Here is a 22,050-nt window from a genome sequence, read left to right on the forward strand (position 1 = left end):
GTGCTGAGGCAGATGGTGCAAGAGAGGGATGTGTGGCTGTTTAGATTCCTGCCGGTGCATCTTGGCTTTCCTTGGCATCTTCCTTGTTGTCTCCTTTTGGAAGAGTGCTACTCTGTACGTCCTGGTATTCCAAATTGCTTGCAATAATCCTAAACGTAGGGAATTGGGTTCCTGCAAGCTTCATCTGGCTAACCATGTGCCAGCTGTCAAAGGTAATTCTTAGGACTCAAGCGAGAAAGGCACAAATTAAGTGAACTTCATATTACATTCAATAATGACGGGCACCACACAGATCTAATGAGAATATTTGTATTATATACTGTTGTAGGAAAAGGATAATGTTAACGCGGGTACAAAGCCGGCAATTTCAGAAAGCCTTCTGGAGTGTCTTTAGCAAATTAACATCAAGTTTACAGTTCTCCGTGGGGACAGATGAGATAACTCGCAGACATCCCAACTATTACCTTACAGAGGAAGTTGGGGCGGTGAGGTCACCAGTCCATGTGCCTTCACAGGCACACTCCTGGATGTGCTTTGTAACTCTCACCCACAGAATCAGCCATTTACTAGATGATTGTAAAAGTGCTCTCCCCTCTGTGTTATGATGGCCAGTGCAGAGACTGAGAAATGCAAAGCCTCCAGAGGGCACATGGTCTGAGGCATCCTTCAGTTCCTTTAGTTACCAGAGGCTGCAGGCTCTGCTGGTTACAGGTGTTCTAGGTGCGCTCTAGGTGTCGGGAGTTTCCGCCTCTTCATGACAAGTCAATGAAGGGATGAGGAGACACGCTCTTGGGAGCAATGGTTTTTTGTGCTGGTAACTCGGCTGCACGTGTCAGGACAAAAGGAGAGAGCACCACAATGTGGCCTCTCTCTGGTACTGAAGACATCTAGGGTCTTCAGACTCTGAAAAGATTATCTGTTAGAAAGGGCCGTGGAAGATTGCTGGTCAAGGAGAGCTTGCTGCACTCCTTGTGATCCCTGCTTTTTACTCCACCGGAGGTGGAGGATCCTCGTTCTCCCTGCAAGCTCCCACCGTATGGAACTTCCTTCCACTCAGCATCCACTTTGAAGAGGACCACCTCTCCTTCAGGAAGGCCCTCAAAACCCAGCTCTCCCCTTCAGCAACCTGATGAACCTTGCCCACTTCACTCTTACCTTCATGCCACCTAAGTTATGACAATGCTAGTGTCTCCCCAGTAAATTCCCCAATACAAGGTAAAGTATAATTCTCGGAGCAGACCGGATGAACTGATTCCATAGCTACATCAAAAGCAGGTTCCAATTGAGGCTCAAGGTATGTAGTAACGCAACACTTCAGTGGACTCTAGCTGCAGGCACAGTCGCAAACCCACACTCATTTGCCTCATAAAGCAGACCAACACAAAAAGCACATCTCTGCCATCTGAATGCAGCTAAGTCGCACGACAAATCCGGTCTAGCTGGTCACATAAGGAGTCTCCTGCACTTGCACACTCTCCTGATCACCTCTCAGCACCTGTCCCCATGCCTGACCATGATGGGTAGCTTTTACTGGGACTTGGCTATCCCTTCCAATTTCCTATCCGGCCAAATTCACACATGCATTTGAACCCTTCTGAAAATGTTCCCATACTTTGGACTTCGGTCCCCTGAGGGTGCTTCCCCCCACAAGCATATCGAGGCCATACTAATGGGATAAAGGCACTTTATAAATGACAAACTATTCTGACTACTACTTTGGCAAACAGCCACTCAGTGGATGCCGCCACATTCAAGCTTTCGCTGTCCCCTTCTTCGGCTTTCACTTTGGTATGGGTTCAGTGGTGAATCCAGACAACATTCATGCGTCCTACTATATCTGGCTCTATCAATTGCAGCTCTCGTGCACCGAGGCAGGCAGAAGCCATTATGACACAGCCAGCTCTGCCACCTGCTTTGACACACTCCTACCTGACGGTTACAAGATCCTCTCCATGCCCAGGCCCAACCGTGCAGGGGGGGGTGTTGCCCTTATCTTCCCTGAGTGGATTCCTGCCACTGTCACTCCTACGCAGACCTACTCCTCTTTTGAATGTCTTGTCTGCCGACTCTCTCTCCTAGCCATTCCCTTACCGTGGCTACTATCTATCGGCCACCTGGTCAAATTTCCTCCTTCCTCTCTGAGTGGGCTGACCTCTCCTCCGCACTCCTGTCCTCAACCACTCAACTCCTCTTTCTTGGCGACTTTAACATCCACCTTGATGCCTCCAGTCCCCCCACTGGTCTCTTTCGTGACCTCTGCGACTCTCTCTCACTCTCTATTCTCCCATCTGGGCCTACTCACTCTGCTGGGCACACTCTTGATGCTCTGATCTCTTCTGACCTTCCCCTCTCCGTCCCTCTCTCCACTCCTCTCTCCTGGAGTGATCACTTTCTCCTATCCACCCACCTCACCCTGCCTACCCCACAGGCAAAGCCACCCTCTTCACTGCCACCCACCTTCTCGGTCATCCGACCCATGAAGCGTGTGTCAGTTGAGGCTTTCGCTGCTACCTTCTCGCCCCCCCTTCCCCTTCGGCTGACTCCCACCCTGACACAGCCCTCTCCATGCTCCACTCTGCTATATCTGTTACTCTTGATATCCTTGCCCCCGTCATGAGAATCCGCCTGAAGCCCAAAGCCCAAATATAACTCGTGGTATGACTCGGATCTCGCCACCCTAAAACGCAAGTGCAGGGTTGCAGAGAGGAAATGGCGTGCTTCATGTTCATCCTCTGACAAACTGGCCTGCCGCCTGCTCCAAAGGCAGTACCGGCTCTCCGTTCTCACCAAGAAGAGAGCCCTTATCCAAGCCCGCATCTCTGCGGCATCAAACAACTCCGCCGAACTCTTTAAAATCTGCAAGGAGCTGGCCAACCCTGTTGCAGTCTCTACCTCTCCTGTCCCCTCCCAGGCCCTCTGCACTGCACTGGCCTCTCACTTCATCTCTAAAACTCAGGACATCCTGTCCTCGCTCTCCTCCTTTCACCTCCCTCCCTCCCTACCCGGCCCTTTTTCTGGCCCTTCTGCGGTCACCCCTCCTCCCTCTTTCTCTGCCTTTCCACCTTTCTCTGCTGACGAGGTTTCCAGACAAGTCCGATCAATGAAAGTGTCGTCTAAACAGGTTCACCCCTGTTCCTCCAAAACTATCAAGGACCACATCGACTCCCTGGCTCCTGCCCTGGCTGACTTCTGCAACCACTCCTTCGCCTCTGGAGTCTTCCCTTCCCCCCTCAAGCACTCCCTTGTGCACCCTCTTCTCAAGAAACCCTCCTCCGACCCCTCCTGCCCGGCTAACTATCGCCCTATCTCCATCACTCCCTTCCTGGGCAAGCTCCTGGAGAAACTGGCCACCTCCATGCTGAATCTGTTGGTAGTCTTCATGACCATCAATCTGGCTTCAGAGCTGCCAGAAGCACGGAAACTGCTCTCCTGAACATCCGTGAAGACCTGCTCTTGAACCTCGATTCCAACACTCCGTGTGTTCTCATTCTGCTCGATCTCTCCTCTGCCTTTGACACTGTCAACCATGCCATCCTGCTCAACCGTCTCCGGGAAAACCTGGGTATCACTGGTCAGGCTCTGGCGTGGCTGACCTCTTTCCTTTCAAATCGACCCTCCCAGGTCCAACTGGGGTCCTTCCTCTCCGACATCTTTTTCTCCACCTGTGGTGTCCCCCAGGGATCTAATCTCTCTCCCTGGCTGTTCAACCAGTATCTGGCACTCCTTGCCCACTGCATCGCCGCTCTCTGCCCTAATTTCCAGTGCTATGCGGACGATACCCAGCTCATTTTCAGGTTACCCTCAGCCTCCCCCTCTCCTTCCCTCATCTCTGACTGTCTGTCTGCTATCCAAGAATGGTGTGCCGCCAATGACCTCTGCCTTAATGCCAGTAAGACTGAGATTCTACTCATCGGTACTCCCACTCCCTCCTTCCCTGCAGCTCTCTAGCCTGCCTCCCTTGGCCCCCTCCCTGCTCCTACCGGCAAGGCAAAAAACCTTGGGGTCATCTTCGACTCCACACTCTCCTTCTCTCCTCATATTTCTGATGTCGCCAAGAGATCACACTACCAGCTGCACCTCCTCAGAGGTATTCTTCCCTTCCTCTCCTTCCCCCAGAAGCTCACTGTCTCCCGAGCCCTGGTTCTCTCGAAGCTGGACTACTGTAACAGCCTCTATCTTGACCTGCCTGCCTCCACTCTCCGCCCTCTGCAACTCATCCAGAACAGAACTGCGAGACTTGTCCTTGGCCTCAAGCCCAGGGACCGTATCTCTCCAGGACTGAAATCTCTACACTGGATCCCAGTAGCTGCGAGGATAAAGTTCAAAACCCTCTGCATTGTCCACAAGGCCTTCTGGGGCCTGGGTCCTAAATACCTTCAACTCTCTCTTCCCAAATATCTTCCTTCCCGAGCCCTTTGCTCATCCGCCTCCAATTCCCTCAGGGTTAGCTGCTTCTCGAAGCATCGAGCTGGGGGTAGATCTCTCTCCGCGGCAGGGGTCTCCCTCTGGAACAGCCTTCCTGCCTCCCTGAAACTTGAGGAGAACCATCTCCGGTTCCGGAAGCACCTCAAAACCTTCCTCTTTGCTTCTGCTTTCTCTCTCCCTCTCCCCTGCTGAACAGCTAATTAATTCTTCACTGAAACTGCACTGATCCTGCAACTGGACCACTCTAAACGGCCTCGGTCCTGGGCCCAGCCACTCTCCACTTGCACTGATGCCCTGGAACCCCTTTGCACTGCGGGACTGTCTCTGTATCCCTACAGCCCCCCCCCCTTCCCCAGCACTTGCTCTGCACTTACCTCGCACTTGCCACCAGCTGGCCCTATTTATTTATTTATTACTTTACGCCACTTACCTTGTACTGCACTTCCCCCCCTCCCCTTCCCCCTGCACTTCCCCCCCTCCCCTTCCCCCTGCACTTTTTCCCCCTCCCCCACCCCTGCACTTGCGCGATCTGAATGACACCTGGCCTAGTAGGATCGTTGTCTGTCTCCCCTTGTCCCTCCCCTCCCTGCCTCGTCGCGCCTTGAAACACCTGTGTATAGGCGCGTTACAAATACCATATCATATCATATCATATCACAAAAAATTAGTGAATGTATGACAACATCTGTATCTCTCTGGCAGGACACAATGTCAAGCTGTCAGAGTCAGTACTGGATTTTACATGGGGCACCCCGGAAGAGACTCCTCCAGAGTAGAGCACGCTGTATCCCATTGTAATTCGATCAAATCGACCTCAAACCATGTGTGACCATTCAACCATGGGTCCTGGGAGTGCCACACAGGCAGCATGGTTATTTTGGTGCATCCTAACCTTCTGACTTCGCACCCTCAAAATGACACCACCACCTCAGCGCACTTTAGTTCACAATGCATGTTGCAGGAAAGCAGAAATAATGCAGCCCACTCCATAGCTCAACTATATACAATCAGCAACATTGTTGGTTCTGATAATAGGAGATGCCAAGAATGCTTATAAAGCTCCTCTGCTCCAGGCCTCACCATAGTTCTGGATGCATGGTTTCCGCTGTGTGCTGAAGTGAAGGTATGCCAGTTGTGTACCCTGTGACATTATTGAGTTGATTTTGTAACCTCTCTATGTCATTTGTCTTTTCAGAGGCTAAAGCTGATTTGCACACCGCAACCAGACTGGGGTCCGTTTTTGGCAAAGCATCGTGGGGAACGCTATAAGAACATGATCGATCCCCTGGGCACCAATTCTCTGGGACTCAAGTTGCCGCCTAAGGATTTTGAGATGGGCACCCAGTGCTAGTAATGTCGTCTTCTGTGCCAGCGTGGCACAGCCTTCACACGTGTGCACTGTTTGTTTTCTGTATCCCATTGTTGTGCTTTGAGTTGCGGCAGAGCCTGAAAGAGGCCGCTTAGGAAGTGTGAGAGTTTCTGTCGCATGCTGTAGTGGTAGGTTCTTCACAGACCTCTTGAAGCACTGCTAGTAACTTCACGGGTGTCCATTCTTTGCCCCCTAGTGACATGATCTACTGACTTGATCTAGGGTTTAGATAGTCATAGTTTTAGTTCCTGGCACACAGATGCCCCAGTGGTGGCAGCAAGAACCAGTTAAACTTATTCAAGTTGTATTGGGTCATACTTTGACTGTGAACACAACCAGAATGCACAGACAATGCAAACAAATAGAGTTGTAAAAATCAGAAAAGTTATTCAAATTAGCCAGCTCATGATATGTCAAGGAAATGTCATCTTTTGCTCATGAGCATAGTCTCCACTGCTTTTGATATTGGTGGGGTGTCTAAAACCAACTGCTAGACTGGAGGTGGGGTCAAAGGTAACAACGGAGCAGGGCAGGAGATCCACCTAGACTTTCAATGGCCCTTCTTGTTGCAATATCTAGAACAAGGGTGTGCAACCTGTGGCTCTCTTGATGTTTTGGACTGCAACTCTCATGATCTCTCGTCAGTGACTGCAGATTAGGGCTGATGGCAGTTGCACAAACATCTGGAGAGCCACAGGTTGCAGACCCCTGATCTAGAGTGTCCTGCTTAAATCTCTCCTGCTGCCATTGAAGACTTGTGTGCTCTGAGGTGGGTTTATCTGCCAACTTTTCCCCATCCGAGAAAACATTCTCCTGAACGTCCTGAATTTAGGCGCTAGAGCAGAGTGGATGTCAACAACACATAAAGGCCAATTCTAAACGAAATCCATTTGTGTGTGTAATTTGGGTTTGCACCCATTTCCAACCGCAATGGCGGCCACAAAAATGCTTTAGAAATCGGCCCACTGTGAGTCGACCACCAACACGTGAAAGCCCTACAAAGTCACCATAGAGTCTTCCTTGCCTTCATTTCAACATATAATACGTTTCTGTAGCGCTTAATGTCAGATTTGACCAACTTCTATGTGCTGCAACAATTCGTGATACCAAAACACAACTCGAGAGTCCGATATAGTAAAAGCTTTTCTAAGGACTGAGCCACAACTTCACTGTGGGCCTTTTCACAGACTATTACCACATTTAAAGAGAACACACTCACAATAGTTCTTACTTTGGAATCAAGTGCAGTCATTGAAGAAAGAAACGAGGCTTAGGACAGGTGGACACCCATGTTGACGTTCCCTTCAGTGCTTTCTCATTCATAATTTTAATTCCTCACTCAATGGTTATGAATATTTCACCAAGATATGTCTTATTTTCATGAACCTTAACTGGACCGCCATTTTATTGTGATTGCAAGTTTATCGTCTCCATCCTATTTTTCCATTTTCTCCTCTAGAAGCCATGGTATAATTTGTGCCTAATTTTCTATTCTGGCAGTGGTGTGTGTGCGTGTGTGTGTGTGTTCTACAGTGGTTTCTACACAATGACAGCTGTTTTGCGCTTAGCTATGTTGTTAAATTAGTATTCTCCCGCTGTTATAGCTCCTTGATGTCTTTCTATAATCTCTCTATGTATTGCGCTCTTTCAACTAATGGGGGAGTGATAGAGCCCGTGACCTGTCTATATATTATATATATAGAACATGCAGAGTAAGGAACACGTATCCTCTCTCTCGTAATGTGATTGGCTATGCACACTATGTCATGCAGCGCAATGATTGGCGCATAGCCCGCTGAAGAAATGAAAGTTTACCATTTCGATAGTGAGGTAATAGAACATATTGCTCAAATCATAACATTTAGGGCCAAAGCAACAGGGGAATGTTGACCTCATTAACATTATGATATATAAGGAAAAACACATTTAATGATCATTAAATGCAACAAATTATTTTTTTTTTACTAATGTTTGTATGTTAAACGTTGTTGTTTGTTTCAATTTTGAATGTGTTATGTTTGTTTTACTTCACATTTATATGCTATGCATAATCGTCCTGTCAAAAAACCTGGTTTTAGGGTTTTTCTTAGTCTGTGTATGCTTTTTATCACAGTTTTTAAGAGAATGATGTCTCTTTTTTTCTAAAAGAATTTTTTTTCTAATTAATTAGCCTTAGTGTGATATCACCTTTTTTTTGCCAAATGATGATTAAATGTGTTTTTCCTTCTATATCATAAAGTATTATCATGGTGTCCCCAGACAGTGGGAAACAATAGGTTCTTGCAATAGACCTTCTTGTGGGGTCCTTTGTGTTGTGTTTACCTCATGTGTACTGCTGACCCCATTAACATTTCCATATATGAAGCCACAAATAGACTTAATTAGCAATAATGCTGGCAGTTGAAATGGTTGTTAGCATGAAATGTGTCAATATTATTTAATGGCTTAAATAATCACCTAGGTGACATGAACCAGGCTAACCCTCCGCATCATTTTCCCGCTCAGTATGAAAATGCAAAAAAAAGATAACTTTTTGGTAAAATCTAAATATTGCATTATTTTCAAGTTCTAGACGTTCTGAGTGGAGGGACGGCGGGCAGTATTGCATTCTTAGAAAAAAAGAATGGCGTAACTTGCTGATAACTAGTTTTTATTTCCAAACTCAACTTAACCACTACACCCCATCTCACCTCCCTGCGGTACAGTTTGGTATCAAAACATATTTTGGGATTCTATAATAAAAGTGGGAGGTTGAAGCTGAACTGCAGGGTGTCATGGTGGAGGGGGAGGGGCGCATATTCCAGTGAAATGATCACAATGGGAGGGAGGGTTGGGTTATGACTGGAGACATAGGGTAGGAGGTAATGGGATGCTTTCCCCGTTTAAAATTAAACTTTTCTGAAAAATCCTCGTAAATACTTGTAAAATGTCATATGTTAGTTACAAAATTACAGCAGAGCAACGTTTTCTGTTACAAAAGTGAAAAATCAAACAATACATACATTCACGTTTGACGTCATCACTGTCAATATCAAGCAACAAAGACCTTAACACAATTTACCAGTTTTAGGTTGTGTGTTTTAAAGACAATGGGCACTTGCTTTGGGTTTACTTAAAAGAAAGGAACATATTCTTAAAGCAATTTAGGTTGTATTTTTTTTTTAAATGGGCACTTGCTTTGAGTTTACTTAAAAGAAAGGCACACATTCTCTGCAGACAGATTCTCTTGCACGTCGCACGCCACGATGCATTCTGATTTTACCCGTCCACTGACACGTTCGCTGGAAGGCTTTTTCCACGCAATCAATGCCCTTTCTACAAAGGAAAAAATACTATTTTATCTCTGTTAGAAACGTCTGTTTTGCCAAGTCAGCACGTCAGAAGAAAGATGTCTCCTTTTAAAAGATGCAGTTAAGCTGTTATTTTTCTTGGATGACAACATTTGATGCTTTGCAAAGGGGCATTGTCAAAGATTTCACACGGCTGTTTACTTGCTGGAAATGGGATGGACTAAGGGCCAGACACAAACCCTGATTCATGGAACTGTGCAAAGTGTATTGAATCGGGGTGTTAGTTGGCAGTGCAAAGTCACTTTGCACCGTGCAAAATATTCCATGAAACATGCCATATGTCTTTTGTACTAAGCGTTTATCCAAGTGCAGTATTAAAGCTATTTGGAAGCAACTAAGCAAGGTCGTAGAATTAATCACGGCTATGGCACAGTAAGGAAACATACAGTGCACAGGTGTGCAAGACCATCCAAATTAAAACATGAGACAGAGAGATGAGGAGGGTACAGGAGGTAGGGAGTACAAGGGTATATGTTATGAGAGAGAAGACACTAAAACAAAATAGATACTGAGGAATAGACAGGAAGGGAGAGCGAGAGAAAGAGAGAAAGAGAGGAAGGATGATAGAGGCAGGAAGTGAAAGGGTATGTGAGAGAGAAGACAAATGGCACAACACTAAGGCGGGCTAGATGATGGGGAACAGAGAGAGGGGCAGAACATGAGAAAGGAAGACATGTACAAGGTGAAAGTGACAAAGAGGCATGGCTGGAAGGGAGAGAGGGGAAAGGCTTGAGAGAGTGTGGTATAAGGAGAAAGATAGACAGAGACTGATAGCAGATAGAATACCTGAAGGGATCACAGAAGGAAAGGGAAAGAAAAAAAAGAAACAATAAAGAAAGAAGAAACACATATTAGTTGGAGATAGAGTGGACAGAGATGGAAGTCATAAGATTGATTAAAATAGAACGTGAAGTAAAGATTGCAGAGGGGAGTATAGACACAGGTTTATGTAAGTGGTTCAAGGAACAAAGAGGTAGAAAAAACAGATCAAGAACAATGTAAAAAGATAATGTTACCCTGTATCTTCAACAAGGGGTTCTAAAAGAGATGTGTAGAGAGAACAATAAGTAGCGCAGGTTCTGATGTGTTCATCATGAATCTTTTCAGACACAGCTTTCTAATAAATAGTTGTGTAAGGATAATGTACATATAGAGTGCGTTCATGCACGTGTTCATGAGGGCATTGGAGGTTGGCCACTGGGTTTTCCGTTGCTCTATAAACACACTGCTCCCAAGAAGCCAGAAACACTTGAAAATGTCTACAGAAAAATGTTATTTCAGGCCTTCTCTCACTCCATCGAGTCTTGTGTAACGTATACCTCACCTTTTCTCTACTATATAGGAACGCACTTACCATGATAATGAACTAGACTCTTAAACACTGCAAAGAGAAAGAGAGGGAGAGAAAGATAGACGGATTATCCTAATAGATTATGTTTGAAAGCCTGGCGTGTTCTGAAATTGTATGGCTCATAGATATTAATAATCGTTACACATTTGTTGTTTCAATGCACATAGAACTGAAAGAGTATATTCAACAGCACCCACACCATGTAATACCAGTCACGCTTTAAAACAGTGACAATTACATCCTGCCCTGGAGGAGTGAGCAGGAGTAATTAGGTGAGAAACATCAAAGCCAATTCCAATACAGCCTTCAAGAAACACTGGACAATGGATTCAGTGTAATTTAAGGACATGGACATAACAGCTAGTCATCTATGAAATCGGAGGAGATCTTTGTCAACCCCTAACAAAGGCAAGTAATACACAGGGGTATGTATGAGGAGGGTTGGATGAGCAGAAAAGAAAAAGCAAAAGAGGAGCCAGAAATGAGAGGAATTGTAACTTGACTGCCAAAGTGAGTCACACTACTAATTATCCAGCCAATGTCCCCATAAAAGAAAGTAGGATTCACTCATATAAGATTTTATGGATTTGCTCTGAAAGAGTCACCTTCACACATTTTGTGTCCTCGAGAGTACTAGCGTGCCATGTTGAACGGAAGGGTGGATGCCCTCTTATTCTTAAAGTTTCCCATTTGGTTAGATTTGAGGGAGTGAAATGCTCCAGGATGAATGGTTTCTCTGAAGGAGGGTGCACAGTAGAAGTTGGTATTGGTCAGTGGGTGCTAGTGGCCTTCTTCAAACTCAGTGCTAAAAAAGCTAAGCCCAAGGGTTCTTTAAGCATGAGCTTGACAACTAGCAGTGCATGCGATGCACAAGTGTCTTCTGTGTTTTGTTGGCTGACACCCAAAGGGATTACCTCTCCTGCTTGCCAGTGATGTGTCAACTTGATTGGTCACCAAAGACCAAGGCGAAGGGAGGCATCAACAGGAACATACGCTATAACACACCAAACAAAATATTGGGCCCAAAAGGACCCCGTTGTGATGGACCATCAAGCCAGTAAACATCTTCTTGGCAGTGAGTGGGGGCCCTCTGAAAGCCTGTTGTAGAGCCCTAGGCTCATACATGGACCATGAGAAACTGGTGTGGTGGTAGTCCACAAGGATAGGGAGAGGCAGTGTGTGGGGGATTTGGTGCTCTCAGAATCAAAGCCAATGCATGGCAGAATACCGCAAGGGAAACTGTCCTCAGCAGTAATTCAGTAGTGGCCAGACTGCGTCTTTATGAGAGTATGAATACATCTGGCAGATATTGACCTTCCAGAAGCCAGTCAGCAAGCTTCGAAATTATATTGCATATTGAGCCAGTTTACAATGAGCAATGACATTCTTTTTAACATATGCCCATGTTTTTTTAGTTCTGCTTCCATGATCTGCAGTTCTGTGCATATAGGATCTCCTTGGACCCTACAGGCCACGCATTTGGATAAATCTACAAGTACTTCTTTCCAGTAAAAGTAAAGGTTTCAACCGCTGGATTCGAGAAAGCAACATCAGGGAAGCTATGTATGCTACTGTGAATTAAATCCACCTGGGAAGCCTGCAGTATAAAATTGCCTTGTAAACCAAGGAAGGGTTCATTTTTGGTCACTAATAACCTTCATGTGCTAATATAGCATTACAGAACATGAGAGGGGTCATTATCGAGGGATAAAGCAGAAGACCCCCTTTGCACACACATCTGTACCCTTTTCCGCAGATCTCTCCACATGTCTTCCCATGTATCCTAGTAGCCTCATGCTTATAAATAATAGCTGTAGCTGGCCCGTAGATGTTCCCACCATCTTATCCTCTAGGCTGCCTGAATCAGTTCATGGAGACTGATGGCGGGGACGTAAACTAAAAACAGTGTGGATTTTAGCCTTTTAAACAATTAATAAATGTCACAACTTAATATATTTGGAAAGGGTCCACTCTATTCGTGCCAGTTTACAAAGAACACCTTTAATGGGAACAGGTAGGAACCTTTCAACTGAGAGCCTGCTTCCCAACCACTGGGCTGCTCCTCTTTCCCTTTGCAAGCTGTGCATGGTCATTTGTAGACATAACATTCTAACAGAAATCTCATCCGATGGAGAAAGAGACGTAGACGACGTGCATTGCTAATTCATTATGAGAGAGAGGATAGGTCTAGAAAAATTGGCTGAATGTTCACCTTTACAATCTTACTGTATCCTATACACATGCAAGAATTTTCTATATAGTGGTCAGTGTTCATGTAGTGTGTGCTAGTGATGTTTTATGTCCCTATAAATATATTATACAAATTGTAGATACAGTTTGGTGATTTTATAGTAGTGTAGCCTGGACATTTCTTCCCACTTGTGTAGTGCACATTCCTGAGTAGTTGACTTCCGGGGACTGTTTTATCATGATCTTTTTTTGTCTTTTTGTCTTCACATTACAGGGTCTCAGGTAAACCTTTAGTTCAATCTGTGTCCATAGATGTGATGTTTGCCATCCTGTTGAACCCTCCATTCATACAAGTAGACCTGCATGGAACATTCTCAACAGGACCATTTCTGTTCTGTGGTCTTGTTAGTATTGTGATGAACTTTGTGTTTTAGATGTGCTAGCCGAGGTTTGTGTTCAATCGAGGATTAGGAACCATGTTAAAAAATAAGGAACATATGAAATATTCTGATGTTGTAATCTCTCTTTGAACCCCCTACTTGTCCTTAAATGTTAGTTGAAATCTTAGGATGCCAAACCCGAACGAATCTCTGCAAAGCGGATACCCATGCATCTACCCTCCTCATTGAAACTGGGATTATGGGACTCAGACATGTTAAATCAAGAGCATGCAACTAATACAATTTAGGAAAAATCATAGAGACAGATTTATTGTTCATTTGTAGTATTTTATATAGCACTCATATGCTTAAGGCTGCTTCAAAGCACTTCCAAAGAAGGAGTGGTAGGCCTGGGAATGGAAGAAATCTGGAATTAGGTCAACCTTTACCCACAGGTCAAGGTGATCTAATTGGTTTTCAATGTTCTTATGAACTTCATGAAACCTGACTCACGGAGGAGGCATATAGGAATGTTACGGCAGTGTGAGGAGCATTTGAATTGTATGACATTTCCACACGAATACTTGCATCGAGGTAGATGGGAGGTAAGAAAATGCGTGTCGCTCAGACTTGAATGCCTCCTTGGGTAGTAATTGGAGTGCAGGCTCACGACGTTGCGTCAGAAATGCAGTTTATGTCAGGTAGAGAGTTGTGCAGTTAACACTGTAATATTGTATTAATTATCAGTAAAGTAATAAGTAATATTTCCCATGCTCTAATTGAATAAAAATCAGTGCGTAATGTTGTAATAGCCTCTACTCACCAGACTCAGCCACCAAAAACCCAACCATCCTTCCAAGACCTACAATCGCATGTAAAAGAATAATCCAATTAATCCACTGAAATAGAATTCTCCCAAAGAACACACACGGAGGACCATTTTTCATGAAATGCAAATTGCATCCGGTGGACCACCGACATGCGCACTTACTTGCTGTTGGGACCCCTGCATGCTCTTGCAAATGTTCAACAGGTAGAGTGAAACACTAAAAAGTAAAAAGGGGGACATTCCTGTTCACACTTTACTGTCTTGTGATGAAATAAAGACGTCCTGTAAATAACAATTTGGAGGTGCACTTAATCATTGGATTCCTATGGAATCCACCTCCCCTTCAGCAGGTTCAAAAGTGAGGTGGATTCCACAGGAAGCCATTAAAATTAAACCTGCAGGAAAATCTCATGCAGGTGTGAAACAAATACACTGACAAGATGGAAGGTGCCTGCACTGAAAAGAGGGTAGGGATCTGATCTCCACTGCATGCTACTCCCCCAGCATGCCATTGTTGCGAAATGAGGCAGAGTAGAACATGAAGGATCAAAAGCAGTACACCTTGCTTTCACTTTTTCTTTTCCTACTCTGCCCATTTACAATGATGCTGATGGTCTTACAGCAGATGACACCAGGGCTTGCTTCAGGTGCTTCAAAGACAATGGAGGGAAGAGAAGTGGGATTGTTCTGGCTTCTCAGAGACAATTCTTTGATGGCACAATATTCTTCATTGTCCATCAGAGGGAAAATTGTATAACAAAAGCAGTGAGTTATTGGGAGACTATCCACTCAACAAGAAACAGTTGATGGGAAATCGAATCTTCTGCAAAGCACTTGTGCTTTCTGAAATCGATTCATCATTACTGATGATCCAGAGGGAATTTATTATAATGACATAACTCCAGATATTGCAGGATTAGACACAAGGTCCCAAATGGGTGAAACTTCCATAGAATGGGCTCACTTGAATCCCCGTCACCTGCTCAAGTAGACGGATCATACATTGCTGGCGCACCCTCACTTCCAGAAGAAGTGATCTGGAGGCAAGTCCTTTCCAGTTCAAATGCTCCATAATAAATGCTTCTCAAACACCTCTATACCTTTGTTTGATGATCATCCCCAGTTTAGGAAACACTTGAAGACTGGGCTGTGTTCCATTTTGTACTTTCAGCCTTCTGATGTCTATTTGATCCTAGCATTGGGTAGGTGCTTCACCTTTGAACATTATCCATCTGACTCTCATCAGTACATAGAATATCAAAGGTGTAAACTAAGTCAGTAGAAGTTTTTATTGGATCAAGTCTGAGTTAATAGACATCCCGAGTCGTCGTTGTTGGCCGTTAATCCTGGCGTCTGTTGGAAGAGGTTGCTTTTGTCCACCTCCCCATCGTGTTCTGGTGGACGAGTCCATATCTCAAAACCATTGCCATGACCAAGTCGTTTTGGCATTGCTAAAGACAATCTGATCTGAAACGCCAATGATCGGATAGGTGTGAGGTCTCAAGTATTTCATCACCAAGAGGAGTGAGTCCAAATCCGGACAGCTTGACCCGCAGCAGCTTAATAATGCAACTCAGAACTGCATTGCAGCCACCCTTGCTGTACATGCTCTGGACGTGCACAATCACAGAATTTCGTCTTCGTAGAGATTTTTGAATACTCGATCCACCATCTCTCACCAGAACATGACTCAGCATTGCTACAAGCGCATCTAACAAGGGAAAGCATTTCAACAGATAGGCGTGAGTTGCACGCTCAACCTAACACACCCTGAAATGATGTTCTACCCAAAAGCCTATACATGTGGCTCGGAGTGGGATACCACAGCCTCCCTAACCCATGCCAAATATTGCCAGCCGGTCAGACAGCACAGCAAGTTCAACCCTCGCACTTGATATCTGTGCGCAGCCTGCTGTGACATGTTCGAATCCCGGCATGGTCAACTCAGCTTTTCATCCTACCGAGGTCAATAAATTGAGTACCGCTCTGTGGGATAATAATGTCATCTGTTATTTCAGTGCTCTGAGACCCATGGGTGTGTAGCGCTATATAAGAAATGGATATTATTACTATTCTTTACAACCATGCTCGTATAGTACAGCTGCAACCCTTTCTGCTCCAGAACGATATCTTGTTGATGACTCTCACAACCCAGATGCAAAGGTTAATTTGTTACATCAGCGTATGCTTCATTGGAAAGATCACACACTGGAAATGAAGTGTAGTTCTGAGGTCCCACCCGGTGTACAAATTGATCAACATAGGCAACTTTACATGTTGTGCACTGCATAATTCTAAAATTGTATAAATCAATATGCGCCCAGCTACTTCAGGGTTCGGTGCGCTTTATAACTAACAATCAATTGCAATGTGTTTAGATGCGTTTTCCCAACCACCTGTCTATATTGCACGGCTTTTACACAACACCATGCATAAGAAATTCCTTTAAACATGAAACCAACCCTAAGCAATTTACTTTGCATGTGTCTTGAGCACGCGTGGAGCGCTTTGGGCACGGTAACATCCCAGGCATAATTATTATTATTGCTTTATATTAGGACATGTGATGAGTGATTCTCTGATGTCTTTTAGCTACATTTGCATTAACACAGACAACTGCACATCTCCCCCCTTTGGCGGGGCTCCGGGGACTTTGAGCGATTTTAATATGCAAGGAATGCACAGGGCTGCTTCTCACCGAGCAATCTGCAATGCTTTATGCTTTGAGAGCAGGCGAGTTCACCCATATGACCTATGAATTGAACGAATGCATGGGTTTGCGTTTCTCCAATGCTCTGTGGGGGTCCAAGGCATCCTTTAATTAGGACCCGCTCTGTTGACTGTACAGATGCGCCCAGCGTTGAAGATCAAAATCCCCCCTTACTGAGAGTCCCTTCAAAGGACATCAAATTTACAATTCCAGAAAATCTTTCATCATAGCCCGCCTAACCTTCAGACATTCGTCTAGGAGACTTACTAACCATTTTCACTTGCAAAAATATAACATGATCATCAGGCTACAGGGGTGGTATTAAAGACCTCGCCGTTTTCTTGTATTATCCTAATCTTGTGTAATGACAACACATTTTGTTGCAGCTTCGACAAGGGATTCCAATATGTTTTTTTTAAGTCATCAATATAGCATGCTGCGACCTGGACGCGCGCATCTTGGCTCACAATTAGATCACTGCTCCAAACATACCCCTGCAGTGCTCATGGGACAGCGCTGTGGTCCTAAAGGGTCTTTAGATATACTTACCGATGCCCCCCTCCTGCCAATGGATTGGCATGTCAAAGTGATGTAACTGGTTTGTAGAACATCTTTTGCCAATGATATTGAACCACAAGCTGTTGTTGTAACAGGATTGTTGGGCGCTACGTCGACAACAGCATTATTGGTATTTGGGGAATTATTCTTTTAATTCTCTGAGAAAATATGCTCATCTATATATAATCTCGAAATGAACATGGCCATCGGTGCTTAAGACAAACCCTCCCCTAAATTGGTACAGCATCCATGCTGGGAAAGGTTTTGTGGGTGAATGGACAACATGCTATTGGTCAGTGAAGACATGCAAAATAGCCTTTCAGTGATAAGAACAATAATCCCATGGTAACAGGGGAGGAGTAGATGCTGGGGCTAATCCGCTCAATTCACCTGTCCCATACTCCAAAGTCTACAGTAACTCAGGCATCTCCACGACCAGTCCTCCAGAGCCAAATCCAATCCATGTTTTTATCACAGCCACACAATATTTAATTATGTACATGACGGTTACCCTGAACACCTGGTGCATTTGTTCTTCTGGAGAATCAGAGTTGGAGACGCCTGATCTGACCCACTAAGGTGAGCCACCCTTAAAATCATTGAGTGCCGGTGGGCCAAAACAAAGCATTTTAAATGACCTATAACTTTGGCATCATTGAGTGCTGAAATGCTAGTGCTCTGACACAGAAAAATACCTTTACTTGTGATCGTTCTCAGCGTTAATGGTTTTTGCCTTTCTTTCACGCTCGGGCAGCATGCGACCAAAGAAGGAATGATTTTTTTCTGATGGGTATCATTTCAGTATGGAAGAGCTTGCCTGATATTAGAATTATTGTTGTTCTAAATTGTGCTTCGTTGTAAGATACATCTTCAGGTAACCATTAGCCTTATAGGTGTAGTTCATTGTTAGACAAATAATCGATGTCCTAGTAGAACATTTTCTTGTCCGTAGTGTATGTTGTGTCTTTTTTGGCACCTTAATGTGGACCTATCGCTGAATAGGTTAATTTCTAATTACTTGCGTAATGTCATATATTCTTACAGGCATTCTATATGGGTACTGCTGCCTATGGATACAGATATGTACCCAAATCAGGTCGTTATATTTTTTTCATTAGCTATACATTGGAGAATATATATAGATAGATATATATATATATACATTATGTTACAAAGAATGCATCATATATATCTTATATAGTGCATATATACTGTACATTATTCATTTTAAAAGTCATTATTCTTGAGGCCCTACCTCAGATTTTGTATTTATGTGTAAAAAATGCAATTTATTGTACTATATATATATTTGCTTATAATATTCTGATGTTATAAATTAGAGTTTATCCTATCCTATAATGTAAGAGTTCCACAAATGCAAAATAAATGTCAATCTTTAAACCAGTATAATTGTCCTGGTCTTATGTCTACTCAGTGTGATATAATGTGCACCGGAAGCAAGCCTCTTGTTTAACATATTGCCCAAGGGTATCTGTCAAAATGATCTACACGATGGTTAGAATCCTTAACAAGCAACTGACACCCATGAAGATCAGCTGGCGTGGGGGGGGGGGGAGGGTGCGCTGCTGTGCCACACAGCTTCAGAAACATACATCAAATATGCATGCCTTTATCTTCACACGGTGCTCATGTTGGGAAGCTATTAGGAAACCTTGAGGCATGCTCGGTAAATTATTAAGGAGAGACCAGTAAGCACTTTCTCTTCCTTTGTGCATTTGTCGGAGGAAATGCCCCAGTGCACGAGCGAGCCTCGGACAGCAGTTGACTGGAAGTGTGGAGGGATAGCATGAGAAGCCCTTCTGTGCAGCTACACACTGCTGTCAGTGATGCAGAGGTCACTGATCTTAAAGGGCACGGTCCCAGGAGTCACATGAGGCCTGTTAAGATGTCTATGCATGGGATTCTGTTAGCAGATGCAATGTGTTCTGAAATGTGAGGTTAGGGTCTTATTATGTTGCTATTGTGTTGCAAGGCAGTCATTGTTACACCGATGATGGGAGATAACAGAAGACGATACGTAGCCCCGGTTGAAGCCCAGCTCTACTCGCACCATCAACACGAGGATCCAATATATTGTGTATGAAACACAGAGTCTTTTACAACATCTGCCCCAACTTTCTACTAGACTCCCTTGAATGTTATTCATTCATTTATTGTGCTTCTGTCATTTTATTGTTAAGCACTTTGGATGAAATAAATAAATAAATAAATAAATAAATAAATAAATAAATAACACATGGGATGGTCCCATTGATCCTCCTCAGAACACCTTCCAAATGGTCCCTACATTCTGCAAAACATCCACAGACAGCAAAATGTTCTCGACTGTGACCGTATGCATTTTAAATTTCTTTCTTAAGGGGCTGTAGCTACTTGAGAATCATCTCATCAACCAGAGGCATATGACATAACATAAGGTACGATAAGGTAACATAATATAACATAACACAACAATGCATTCATAATACACCTGTTAGAAAAACATTTATAAAGATGGGGCTATCGTCAATAGCCCTTATTGTCAAACCTCTGAATAGGATGACAGATGTCCATGGCTTCCAGTTGGAATGGTGCCTGGGATCTTACTGTGATTAAGCAATTTTGGATTCGGAATAAGCTGCCTGACCCTTTTCTACCTCTCTGCAGGATTCCTGAAAACTGACCATATCTTTCTGATATCAACGTCTAAAATTGGAGTTGGCCATACATAGTTCAGTTGGTTACCTTTCTGAGAACAGTCTACAAAATAAGACCATATAGCACGAGGCGCCTCGATAAACAAGCCCTTATGCTCACTCTTTCTGAGTCCTTCAAAGTTTTCTGAAGCCCTAATACTGTTGAATTTTGAACTAAGGACAATCACCACCCTCCCCCCGCAACGCATCATTCAAAGCATTCAGAGACCTCATCAAGGGCTTCTTGTTCATCCTCTGACAAACTGGCCTGTTGCCTGCTCCAAAGGCAATACCGACTCTCTGTCCACAATAAGAAGAGAGCCCACATCCAAGTCCGTGTTTCTGCAGCATCCAACAACTCAGTCGAACTCTTTAAAATCTGCAAGGAACTGGCCAACCCTGCTGCAGTCTCTACCTCTCCTGTCGCCTCCCAGGCCCTTTGCACATCCCTTGCCTCGCACTTCGTCTCAAAAACCCAGGACATACTGTCCACTCTCTCGTCCCCTCCCCCTCTTATCCCCTCTCCTTCTGTGATCTCCGGCCCTACTACAACCACTCCCATGCTCTTTCTTGTCCTTTCCTCTTTTCTCCCCTGATGAGGTCTCTAGACAAGTCCGATCTATGAAAGTCTCGTCAAAATAGGTTCCTCCCTCATCTTCCAAACCCATCAAGGACCACATTGACACCCTTGCTCCTGCCCTGGCTGATTTCTGCAACCACACCTTTGCCTCAGGAGCCTTCCCCTCCCCTCTGAAGCACTCTCTTGTGCACCCTCTTATCAAGAATCCCACAGCTGACCCTTCTTGCCCGGCTAACTATTGCCCATTCTCCATCACTGCCTTTCTGGTTCTGTTGGTTGTCTCCATGACCATCAGTCTGGCTTTAGAGCAGCCAGAAGCACGGAAACTGTTCTCCTTAACATTCGTGAAGATCTGCTCTCCATCCTTGACTCTAACATCCCCTCTGTCCTCATCCTACTCAATCTCTCCTCTGCCTTCGACACGGTCAACCATACCATCCAGCTCAACCTTCTCTGTGAAAACCTGGGTATCACTGATCAGGCTCTGAACTGGCTGACCTCTTTCTTCTCTGATCGACCCTCCCAGGTCCAACTTGGGTCCTTCCTTTCATCTATCTCCCTTTTTACCTGCGGTGTTCCCCAGGGGTCTAACCTCTCACCTAGGCTTTTCAATAAATACCTGGCAGCTCTCGGCCACCGCATTGCCATTTTCTGCTCCAATTTCTGAGGGTGACACTCAACTCATTTATAGGCTTCCCACAGCCACCTCTTCTCCTTCTCTAGTCTCTGATTCCCTATCTGCCATTCAGGATTGGTGTGCTGCCAATGATCTCTGCCTGAATGCCAGCAAGACGCAGATCATCTTCATCAGCACACCTCCACCCTCCTTTCCTGTCACTCTTTGGCCGGCCTGCCTTGGCTCTCCTCTACACCCACCTGCGAGGCTAAGAACCTCAGGGTCATCTTTAACTCCACGCTTTCCTTCTCGGCCCACATCTCGGATATCTCTAAAAAGTCGAACTTCCTACTGCACCTCATCAGAGGTATTCTGCCATTCTTCTCCTTCCCCCAGAAGCTCACTGTCTCTTGAGCCCTGGTTCTCTCTAGGTTGGACTACTGCAATAGCCTCTTTCTAAATCTCCCTGCTTCTACTCTCCGCCATTTGCAACTTATCCAGAACAGGACTGCGAGATTTGTCCTTGGCCTCAAGCCCATGGATCCTATCTCTCCAGTCCTGAAAGCTCTCCATTGGCTCCCAGTGGCTGCAAGGATTAATTTCAAACCCATTTGCATTGTCCACAAGGCTTTCTGGGGCTTGGGCCCAAAATAGCTTCAGCTCCTCTCCCTACATAAATACCTTCCCTCCTGAGCTCTTTGCTCCTCCACCTCTAACCCTCCTCAGGGTCAGTCGTTTTTCAAAGAAACAAGCTGGGGGTAGATCTCTGTCTTCCGCTGGGGCCTCGCCCTGGAACAGCCTCCCTGCCACTCTGAAAATTGAGGAAAACAATCTCCGGTTCTGGGAGCACCTCAAGACATTCCTCTTTGCTTCTGCCTTCTCGCCTCCACTTCGCTGCTGATCTGTTCTGTCTCAGCCTTGCGCACCTGGTCACCCTCTGATTTCCGGGCCCAGGTACCTGCTCAGCCTGCCACCCACCCGCACTGCCTCCTGACA

General features: G+C 44.9%; 1 protein-coding gene across 1 annotated transcript in view; it reads left to right on the forward strand.

Annotated features, from left to right (window-relative positions):
• Window positions 1-18,572, forward strand: part of SLC6A5 (solute carrier family 6 member 5) — a 426,034-nt gene extending 407,462 nt beyond the window's left edge. Inside the window, exon 16 of the mRNA XM_069623483.1 lies at window positions 5,621-18,572. Coding sequence (XP_069479584.1) covers window positions 5,621-5,776 — 156 coding nt within the window. The 3' untranslated portion in view covers window positions 5,777-18,572. The remainder of the gene's footprint in view (window positions 1-5,620) is intronic.
• The last annotated feature ends 3,478 nt before the right edge of the window (window positions 18,573-22,050 follow it).

This window comes from Ambystoma mexicanum, chromosome 11 (genome assembly GCF_040938575.1).
Source record: "Ambystoma mexicanum isolate Mex_15411 chromosome 11, UKY_AmexF1_1, whole genome shotgun sequence".
In the NCBI taxonomy this organism is placed as follows: domain Eukaryota; kingdom Metazoa; phylum Chordata; class Amphibia; order Caudata; family Ambystomatidae; genus Ambystoma; species Ambystoma mexicanum.